At 38.5% G+C, this 11,103-nt stretch overlaps 1 protein-coding gene across 1 annotated transcript in view; it reads right to left on the reverse strand.

Moving 5' to 3' along the window:
* The window catches only part of PUS7 (pseudouridylate synthase 7 (putative)), a 17,602-nt gene extending 9,096 nt beyond the window's left edge, over positions 1 to 8,506 (reverse strand). Inside the window, exons 1-5 of the mRNA XM_010141308.1 lie at positions 8,145 to 8,506; positions 6,269 to 6,353; positions 6,042 to 6,143; positions 5,009 to 5,153; positions 590 to 701 (exon numbers count right to left, since the gene is read on the reverse strand). Of these exons, the coding sequence (XP_010139610.1) occupies positions 590 to 701; positions 5,009 to 5,153; positions 6,042 to 6,143; positions 6,269 to 6,353; positions 8,145 to 8,506 (806 nt within the window). The remainder of the gene's footprint in view (positions 1 to 589; positions 702 to 5,008; positions 5,154 to 6,041; positions 6,144 to 6,268; positions 6,354 to 8,144) is intronic.
* Between the last annotated feature and the right edge of the window lie 2,597 nt (positions 8,507 to 11,103).

Consider the following 11,103-nt stretch of genomic DNA (forward strand, 5'->3'; position numbering starts at 1 on the left):
TAGATCACTGAATTGATCTAATTTTAAAATAGTCCTGCCTCTGCAACTCACTGTTTTGACATCACGCCTTTGGCAACTTTTTTGTTGCTGCACTTGATGGGGTGAAAGGAAACTAAGACTGTGTTGCCATGGAGAAATTAATATATGGAACAACAGTTTATCAACTGAAACTGTTTAGGAACTGATCAGCATATTATCACAACAGGTTCATAACATACTTGCATATACTCACACACTGGGAAAAAAACCGGCTTTTAATTCATGTTACACATATTGAGGCTTTGAGTTGACAAGCCTTTCTCAGATCAGCCGACTCCAATTGCAGGCGGACCTTTTTCCATTGAAGTAGTACCATACCGACTTTGAATTTTAGTATCGTTTTGTTCCATTATCAGGTCCTTCCAAAACTTAGAAGTTTCAAATTTTATATTCTAAAATAACGCTAATTTTTTAAACACTGGCTACAAATTAGGCAACAGTAATCACTTGTGTTGCTCTGACATAACTTTGAAGCATGACACTTACAGTAAATGAAACAGACGGGGGCAGGACTGCGTGCTAGCTGGGCTGGCAGAAACCACAGCCTTACCTTAAAAATTTGGATAGGACATTAATGGCATCCATAGTATCCTTGTTCTCCTTGTACAGTACAAAGTGGCAGTAGCTTCCCCTAGATTTTGGCCAAGCGTGTTTCCTTGGATCTTTAAAAACAAAAGGTTAAAATTTGTAAAGCGTAGTTTTTAAAAATTAAAAAATTAGTATTTTAGCTATTGCAGCTATAGTTAAAACAATTATGCAAGAGCCAATTTTTGATAATTTCCATCTGCTTTTTAAAAAAAAAGAAAAAAGTTAATTACTGACAGCAAAAGCTGCAAAGTGCATTGAAAAAAGACCTTCTCCCCTTTCACTGGGCTGTAAACTTCTCTTTAAGCAAATCTGTCATCTAGAAAATCCTGAATGAAATGGTGATAGTTTCTTTGCTGTGAAATTATCTAAAAATATACCCTAGTCATTTAACTACCATATTGCTTGATTAAATTTCTCAAAAACATTATCGTCACACTAACTTTCAACAACAGAAGCCACTCCACATTTCATCCAGTGCCTTCTGTAATTAATACATGAGGACCACTGGAGCCCTGTTTGTGGGAAGACTACAACTAGTATTCAGAGGACTAAGAGATTCGTTATTTCTGTAGGATTTTTTATATGTGTCACGAGTTGTATCTCTACAAAAGCCTAAAAAAAATAAGTGTACTCACAAAATATTACTTTAAGGTGAATTTTTTAAAAAGTCCTAAAGGAGAGAGAAATCTGGCACAATAGAGAGATTAACAAGCCCTGTTTAGAGAAGGCCAGAGGTTGAGATAACTTCAGTTCCTGCAAACTAACAACTGATTTACCAATTTCCACAACTATTTGATGTTTTCTGGAGAGGGAATAAAACTCCCCAATGTATTTGTCAAGCTTTTGTTGCACATAAAAGCCTTCAGAGATAAAACTTTCCTTTTACAACCATCCACTGTTGAGGGCAGTACTGGGAAGGGCGACTGATTCTACACAGGTTTAGCAAACAATTTTGAGGTGCTTTGTTTATCAATTCTTTGTTTTATAAGAAAACTACGGATTTGTTCCATTTTGAATAAGAAGTTCCTTATCTCTTGGTAGCCACCAAGAAGACATTCACATTTTTATACAAAAAGGGCTTAACCATCTTTCATAACAGCAAAAGCCAACTGAAAAAGCCAGTCCTATTCCAGCATATAAACCCCAGTGCAGGAAGGAAGTTCTTGGGAAATTTTGCCTTTTGTTCCTGTTAGTTTAATAAAGTCCAGATATCCCACACAGACAGTGAGTACATTTAATTTTCAGGAAACTTTCTGGAAAAAAGATAATTCTTTTTGGTTTTTCTGAGAAGCTGCCATCCATACGCTATTTTGGATGCCACAGTATAATATACTATATACGCAGTTTTTAATCAGTTACAAACTATTGCGACACTTGTCTTGTACCACCAGTTTCTAAGCAAAGCTCCACCTGTAGAGATTCCTAGGACCTGAACTAAGCGTTATGGTCCAAAGCCTGTTAAAAGACCTCATGATCCTGCGGGTCTCCCTCTTGAGCCACCAATGCTTTTAAACACAAAGAAAAACTGCATTCAGCTTGAAGAGCAAGGTCCTTAATGAAGAACTCCATAATTAGAAGGGGAGAGGGGAGGACAGAGCATGATGTACAAGGAAAGTCTTCTCCAGCCAGAATAATTATTTAAACTATATCTAATCCATCCCACTCACGGTCATTTCAATGCCCTTCAAAAAGTGAGCCCTAATTGGGCTCGACTATAACGACTCTGTAGTTACCATATACACACCAATGGGCTCCTCATGCTTTGGACATCACAGTGCCTATCCACCACACTGCTGGCCATACTGAGTACTGGGATGCTGCAGCTGCAGTCCCCATATTTAACCATTCCTCACCCAATACTTCAAAGTATTCAGCTGGGTAGATGGACTAGAGGGACAGTTCACAGTCCTTAATCCTATGTTTCAGAGTCATGTTGTATTTTTGACAGTAAAATTGTATCTCCAAGCCCTTTTTCCAAACCTTTTGCTGCAACTTGAGAGCTAGCTCTTTTTTAATATTGGAATGTATGTATATACTTTTAAAGTTGTATAAATAATGGTGTCTGAAATACAAGGCTGAAGGGCAAAGGCTTGGTTTAATGAGATAAATAGAAAATTTACCATATGTGTCAAACAGTATTGTCAAATCCGGTAATTCACATCACTTATTACCGGCAGACTTTCTCTGCATCAAATGACTATTTCCTATACTGCACGAAGAAAGAAGGGGCAGCACAAGACCAATTCTTGGCTGTTTGAGGGAATTTTAAGCATTACTTAATGCGCAAGGTTTTTTTAAATAATTAATTGTTCCTAGTTTGGCCAGTCTCATCACTATTTATGAGGTCATAATGGTTGGCATTTCATTTTGTTAGCATGAAATGTCAACATCTCTTACCTGTTGCAGTTCTGACCTCTGTCCCAATGCATAGCGTAAAGAGCACAAAAGAGCAGCATTTAATTTTTAGACTGTTGAAGGGTTTTTAGAGGTGAACATGCAGGTTTATGGTTATGAGATTGTTTATGTTTTAGGGAGCATCCAACAGTTAGGTGGTGGATGACAACAATTTAGACAGTTATGCAATGGAATCGTGCAGAGGCAAACAGTGAACAGATGGAAAGCTTCGACCGGAGATGCAACAACCTTCACTTGTGGACAATGATGAAACAGCAGTTTACTGACAATTTAGTAAGGCAGTCTTTTAAGTATTTTGGGCGTAAACTTACTATAGACACAAAGTAGCTTCTAATTTTAAATTTTAGGAAAGTATTTACATTATCAACAAGAGCAATCAGCTATCTCAGCTAACATTTGGATATGCTACACTTCTGAACTGTTTCTTGCCTGTGGAATCCACTCAGGACTGAGACATATTAGTATATATATATAAACACAAGAGATAAAAATAATTCTGGCGAAGGAGAACTTGTGTTCTTAAATCCTACATTCCTAAGTATTTATACACACTCAATGAAAGTGCACACATTTCCACCAACATGCACAGGTTTTTGCAGCATCACAACTTAGGAATCCAAGTTTAAATAGATGACGCTTCACTGCATCACAAGATACAGCTCCAGATAATGTTTTAATTCTGGAGACACATCACTAAATTCTTTACACTGTATTTCAAATACTTTAGTTCTTTTATACCCTATCCCTCAAATAAGACTGGTCAGCTTAGTAACAGCCACTTGCCTCTAACAATGGTTGAGGAATAGAAGCAGCAGAAGGAAAAGGTGGAGGTAAAACTATTACAAACCAATAGAGAACAAAACTGGCTGAGGAGAATTTTTGTGCTAGTAAGTATACGTACTCCATGCATAAAGCATGCAAACACAGATTTTCTAAACATGGTTAAACAAGATACAGAAACACATTATAATTGTTACCAATAAAAGTAACTGTTCCATGTTTGCTTAGAACAAGCTTTTTAAAATAAATTGAATCTGGAGATGGTGTTATTTCCAATTTTAAATTATCCTTATCTTTTCTCCACCTCCTTCATCTTTAGAATTAATAGGCTAGGTTTACATGCTGTCATTTGTAGTAGGTTGAAAAGATGGAGGAATGCAATCAGTTTAAACCGAACCACACCTTAATACGTTTTGTTAAATGTGCAACATTTTGCATGTGGACAATCCTCTCAACTTACAGTAGCAATAAATTTGTTATAACATAAAAAGATGTTGAACACATGAATTTATCCCCAGTTACCAGAACAGTTTTTGGCAAGATTACGGTAAGTAACAAGTTTGAAAATCCTTCGTTACTTTGATTATTCCAGAAGAGTAACTGTGATTTGTAACAAATAAAAACAACTTTCTGCAAATATAATAAGCTTTGGAAGCAGAAGTAGCCTTGAAGATCATGGTAAATAAATTACACTCACATAAAATTCTAACTCTCACAAAACGAGTAGAGACAAGCCCCTATTTAAGTCATTGAGAATTTCGTCATGGATTTTCAAGACAGTCGATATCACACTACTTGTCAGTGTAACGTACACATTTCAACTACAACCTCTTGCTTCCACTGTGCAGGTTTACACATTCAGGTAAGTTCAGGAAAGCCAAGTACAGACAATACTGAAAACAAAGCCCCTATCTTGCCTATTCCCACTGAAACAACGAAAGACCCTCTCACTTCTAACACAGATGTATTTGATGAATGATTTGGAAAGAAAAACAAGTAGAAATTTAGATTTGAGACACTCTGTGTCCCTAGTCTTTTAAGATGCACAGCACCAGTTGCAAAGAGGACAAAGCAAAGTTGGACTACATCAGGAGGTATCCTCCACTTTAAGTACTTACTAACGATTTGTATTTAGAGCATAATTTTAGTATTTACTTTACCCAACTGCTGTGATACTGAAACTCACTTGCCAGTGCTTTTTTCCCAGCAGCATGATATGCAATAATGTATTTTTTTCCATCTCGATCTTCTGTTTTAGTCTCCAGTCCAGGAAACAAGGACTTCACAGCCTGATGAATAACTGTTCTTTTTTCTTTGGTGTCTTCAACTACCTATGTTAATAAACACAGATACAGAAAGAAAATAAAGAAATACAAAAGGTGAGGGATTCTCTCAGAGTTACATTTTGCATGCTTAAAGAAATCCTTCCAAGCCCCACTAAAGTACTGCATAGACATACTTTTAAAAATCTGGCCTACTTACTAAAATTAGTTTGAAAAATAATAAATAACTGTGCTACAATCCCGTCTCAACACTCACAAAGAAAATTCTCCCAGATTTATTCTCATATTCTGCGCTTAATAAAATTCCTCTTCTAATGAAAACTCTGGCAAAATCAAGTTTTTCTATATGCGTTAAAGGAAAAAAAAAGACTAGATAAGATTATTTGATGTGTGAATGCCTATATGAAATTACCAGATTTAATCCTACTCATCTGTGTCCCAATTTAGCTCAACAGTTATTCTTCAAGAATATGGAAGATCTGGATGTTGGTATTAAAAAAATATCAAGTTTTAATTTTATTTTGCACCTTCTTATTTTTCTTGTTACAGAGGAGTATATTTATCTTCTGTATTAAATCACTAAACACTAAACTTAGAAATGGTCTTTCATCAGGATGGATGTTTTATTTAATCCTTCTTACACAATTATTTTATAAAATACCACTAGACAGAAAACCAAAATACTGCAAGAAAATTTTACCACCACAGAAATTAAGACCTGGATTTGAGCTTATGTGTACAGTCCCACCAAAATCAAAATGACAGCTCCTGTGCATGAATTGAGTGTATCTATAAGGCTTTGCAGAATTAAACCCTAAACTGGAAATGTTTTGGTATCACTAGTTCCATCACGTTCACACTGCTTATACCTTGCATGCACTAGAAAGCACCTCTCATCCCCCCCCCTCCAAACTTCATATCAGTTATTAATTTTACCTCTATGGCCACACTAGTTTCCTTATTCTTAAGAAGCTGGAGCTCCTCTAAACGCTGCTTGTCTTCATCTGACAAAACGGTAAATGTTTCTTCTGATGGGTCCTAATACATGTTTGTGAGGGGGGGAAAGAACAAACATCCAATAACCCTCACAGAACAACTTTAAGCCTTTTAATGTTTTTGTTTAAGAGGCATACCTATTGCCAAACCTTTACCTCAAAATTTACCTCATCATCCACTGGAACAGAAAAGTCGTCTAAATGGCTCACACGCCCATCTTTGCCTATTTCATGGACAACAAAGTCTGAGTACCTGGTAGGAAGCAACAAACATTAAATCTGTAATAAAAAAAAAAATCCTGCAGCACATGAAGTTCTTTCTCAAGAAGGCGTTTGTTAGAATTCACACATTTCAGTTCACATAAAAGAAACTTCAACCGTGAGAAAGCCATACCTGTCCCCACTCTCGGAAGGATACCATGAGAACACAGAAGAAAGTCTGGCATATCTAAACACAGCAGGCTTCTTTGCAGACAACCAAACACCTGCTGTAATTACTCTCAGTCATTTTCTCCCTAGCTTGGAGAGATCAGTAATGCGTATCCTCAATCCCAGTCATTACCGACAATTACTACTCCACTGCACTGCATTGCAATGTGAACACAAATGCATTAACTCTGTCACTTCAAATAACCTGCAGAATAAAGTGCGTGTTAGCCACTCGAAGGAAAGCAGAAATTCAACTCTGTTACATACATTCAATTACAGAGAACAGCTTTCACAGAAACAGTTACTCTGCATATTCTATGAGGGCAGCAAAGAATTTGACTGACATTTTTGATCAACTCAGTATGTCCAGTAGTAAGGACATCCTGTCTTTAACAGACCTCAGACAGTCTGTGTTGCAATTGCCAAATGATTTTTAAGTAGCATTTGCTGGTAAATGAAAAAAAAAGAAAAAATTCTCAGTCTATGAATGTTGAAAGATGACTAAAACTTCGCCATGAGAATGTTTCTACTGTATCTCCTCCAAGGTCCCATTTGCCATACATCACATGATTATAATTCCTTCTTGAAGAGTGTTAGGTGTCCTCTTTCTTACTATCTGTAACTGTCTTGACATGCAAGTGACTGGCACCATAAAAAACACCAGGGCTACATTAATGATAGGGGTTATAAACTAGGACCAAAGTGAAAACATGAGCCCATGAATGTTTCTACCACCCAGCTACCTTTGGCCACCTCAGGTTCAAAACCGGCAGATTTCCTAGAAGCAGGTTCAGCACAGGCTGTGTTCCCCATTGAAGAACTATGCTAGCTGCTTAACTCTGCATATAAAGATGAAATACATACATAATATGTACATATCACTTTATTATGTAAACAATCTATATATGAGGTCAGTATTTAAAACTAGGGACTTCATCCTGAACTGCTTTGCTAAGTTGGGCCACAGTGACTCTCACTTCAGTGAGTTTTTGTATTTGCATTCTGTTTTATTCAAAGATGTTATTTAATTTAAAAAAAAAATAAAGTTTCATTAAAAAAGCTACTAAATTCCAAATACCTTAAGTGTATTATGTAAAATTCCACACCCTGAGTTATAAAACTCCCTTTTATGTTTTGTAAATGACATTACAACTGATCAGATAAAATTTAAAGCCTAATGGACCATCTGACAATACAGGTATTTAAAGACACTAGCACAAAAAAAGTCAGGAAAAAGCAAAGAATAACCAAAGAAGAATGATTTCAATACCATTCTCCAGTGCATCTTGTATCAGCACTGAAGAGTGGTACAAACGGTGGGTGTACAGCATATGGTTTAATGGTGTATGCTGCTGCCAGAGCAAGACAAACAGCACAGGTCAGTGTAATCATGTATTTCTACCCATACAGAGGAAAGAAGAAAAAAGAAAAAACAATCTACAAAAATCCCAGAGTAAACCTTTCTTTCAGTCTCAGGACTAGGACAAGAGAGTGATGAACCCCCCCCAAATAGCCATACATAACCCAGTTGCATCCTGCAAGTCAGAAAAGGAAAACAGAAAACAACAGCTGCCTAAGACAAGAATTTAACACACGTAACATGACATAGAGTTACCTCTCTTTTAAGATTCCAGAAAACCCTTTATGAGAGCTAACAAATTTAGTTATGCCAACATCACTTTCTGTCAGTCCATGCTTCATCATGTCTGCAAAGCTCTCTGGATCTCCATCTTCATCACTCTCTAGGTCTTCCTCTTCCTGCTCCTCACTTTCCTCATTGGGGATTATGTCATTTTTCACATCCTCAAGCAGAAGTTTGTCAGGTTGTCCTGTTATAGTCTCAACAGTCTGCCCAGAATCGTTCTCTGTCTTAGACTTTTCTGAGATCTTTCGTCTTTTAATTTCGTCTGCATTAGCCACATCATCCTCAGAGTGAGGACGTTTTAAGGATACGCTATTCATTTCTACGGTTTCCATGTTGAAGGCACAGTGTAGGATTGAAAACGCTGAGGAGCGAGAGGAATGGCTTATTTCCTGTCTGCTTAAGAGCAGTATCAATACATGGTCTCTTCACTCCAAGGACTCTGCACCCTGCAAGAGTTCAGGAAAACCACATAACTTTCTGCATTTAAGTTAAACATCAAGTAAAGATTTTGTACAGCTAGAAACAATATGAACTTGGGAAGAGAGAAGGGAGATGTTAAGGAGAGTTAATACCCACCCAAGGCAGCAAGCATGTTAGGCCACAAAAGAGCAGGATTCAACACTATACTGACCATTTCCCACCATCGTCACTCTTGGCAACCCTCACCACAGCTGCATCCAGCCCTGTGCACGCAGGCTCTGCTGCTGATCCCAGATTAGTGCCTAAGGAACTTTTTGTTCCCAAACCTTCTGTTAAACATTACTACTCTCAATAATTCCTTGTTCTACCAAGATTCCAATTAGCAAGGATCGAGAGCGGCTGGCTCAATTGCCCCAAACCTGAAATCTCATCTCTCCGAACACACACAATCCCACAGAAGTCAAGGTGGCAGCAAATCAGACCAAGAGGGATGAGATAACAAAATCATTGAATGAGTGGGACAAACAAAACAACAGCAACATGAAATGATATGACTACTCACGCTGGTGGAGCAGAGCTCTGACTCTTCTCTGGCAACTTGAGCTGCTGCCTTTGCATCAGCAGAACTAGTTAGTACCTTCAGATCTGAAAAACAGCAGAAAAGTAACTCTTTGAGACAAAGTTTCAGGCAAAAATCGCCAACTGTGTGCACACGTACGCGTGTGACACGGGGAGGCACAGAGAAGAGGACAGGGCTGAAGATGCACTCTTGAAATAAGGCTCTTCACTCTAGAGGAGGTACACCCCTGAGAGGAATGTGAAAGTGCCCACACTGAGGCAGGGACACCCCTGAGGGAACCGTGGCTCTTGGAATGGCCTACATGAGCAGAAACGAAAAAGAAGGAGCAGCAGCAACCTCCATGCACCAACCCTAAGCTCCTACAGCACTGCTGCCTCACTCAAGGAACAGAGGAGCACTTGTGGGGTCAACCAGGGGAGGGGACACGAGGAAAGCAAGGGAGGGAAGGTATCTGGAGCAAAGGGGGAGGAAAGGGCTTTTCCTCATGTGTTTAACTTGTCTTTTTTTTACCTCACTAGCCAAATCAGTAATTAAAAGTTTATGTTAACTGGCAATAATTTAAATTCTCCGAGGCAAGACAGTTTTGCCCACAACAGGCAAGTTTCTAAATTAATAGGATTCAGTTGTTACTAAGAAATTAATTGAGACACAGAGCAGTATTTTAGAGCTACACACAACACCCTGTATTATTTCTCCAGTCACTAGATAGCATAGGGCACGTTTCTAAAGGAAGACTCATTACTAACTCAGTAATCACTACGTGCTTTGTTGTTAACTGTTACCAGTTAGCTGTTTGCTACTGCTGATTCCATTGCCTAGACTTTCCATTGTAGAGGTCGCAAACTTGGGGTAAAGAGGCAGGAACAACTGTTTCAGAAACACCTGAAATGTTTTGCTCAAATGAATAACTGAAAACGGACACCAGAAAAAAGAATGGACAAACGTGAAATGAGGAGAAATTTATAAAAAAAGTATATGGATTGCCTGAAGACTGACAAAACACAGGCAGAAGAAAGCACAACAGTTAGCAAAGCAACGTACCTTCAAGCAGAAAGCACAAATCTCAGGTCATCCTCAAATAAAAACAAAAGCAGATAAAATCATTCTTTAAAAAGAACAAAAAAATCATAGACAAGAGAAGCAATTCACCATCACTGCCAGCCTCCACTCCTGAATTTACGGAGCCTGGGTTATAAAGCACAGATTTGGAAAAGGCTTCTAGACAGTTTGTGAATGTCTTCACATGGTGAACTCACCACAGTGAAATCCTCTGAGACCTGGTTATTGAATGATATAAAGTGTTAGAATTCAACTTTGGCCACAAATACTCCAAAGCTGTCAGATATAGCCTATTCTCATAGCAGAGAAATGACTTGCATACAACAAAATGCTATCCTGTGCCAAACGGTGGCCATCACCTGTGAAAATTTCTGCAGCATAATTACTTGAAAGAGCAAGTTGGAGTGAGGCACACAGTCTCACTTGTGCAGATTCCTAGTAAGAGGCGCCTATTATTTTTTGACAGCTGCTCAACTGTCTCGGCCCTTTTCCTAGCAAACAGGTGTTTCCACAAAAGGCAGAATCTGCATAAAGAGCAACTCCACAGTAATTTCAACAGAGACCACGTTTTAGCAGACTGAATCTACTGCTACAAATAAAGGGCATGATTCTCCTCGGCAAGAAACAGCTATTACTTCTGGTGTAATACTGTCAGGCAGACAGACAGGCTGGTGGGGTCTACCAGGTACTGCCCACTTAAAAGAAATTCATAAATAAAAGAGTACGAGCACGCCGGCGCTGGGTACGAAGCTGGCTTCTCATGAGACGAGGTAGATCGTTTTAAAAGGCAACCGCAAAGAGGGCACGATGATACAGCAACGCCCGAAAGCAGCCCCTTGACGCTGCGGGAAACCCGCCCGGGCGCAAGCA

The sequence above is a fragment of the Buceros rhinoceros genome, unplaced genomic scaffold (assembly GCF_000710305.1).
Source record: "Buceros rhinoceros silvestris isolate BGI_N320 unplaced genomic scaffold, ASM71030v1 scaffold43808, whole genome shotgun sequence".
NCBI classification, from domain to species: Eukaryota; Metazoa; Chordata; class Aves; order Bucerotiformes; family Bucerotidae; genus Buceros; species Buceros rhinoceros.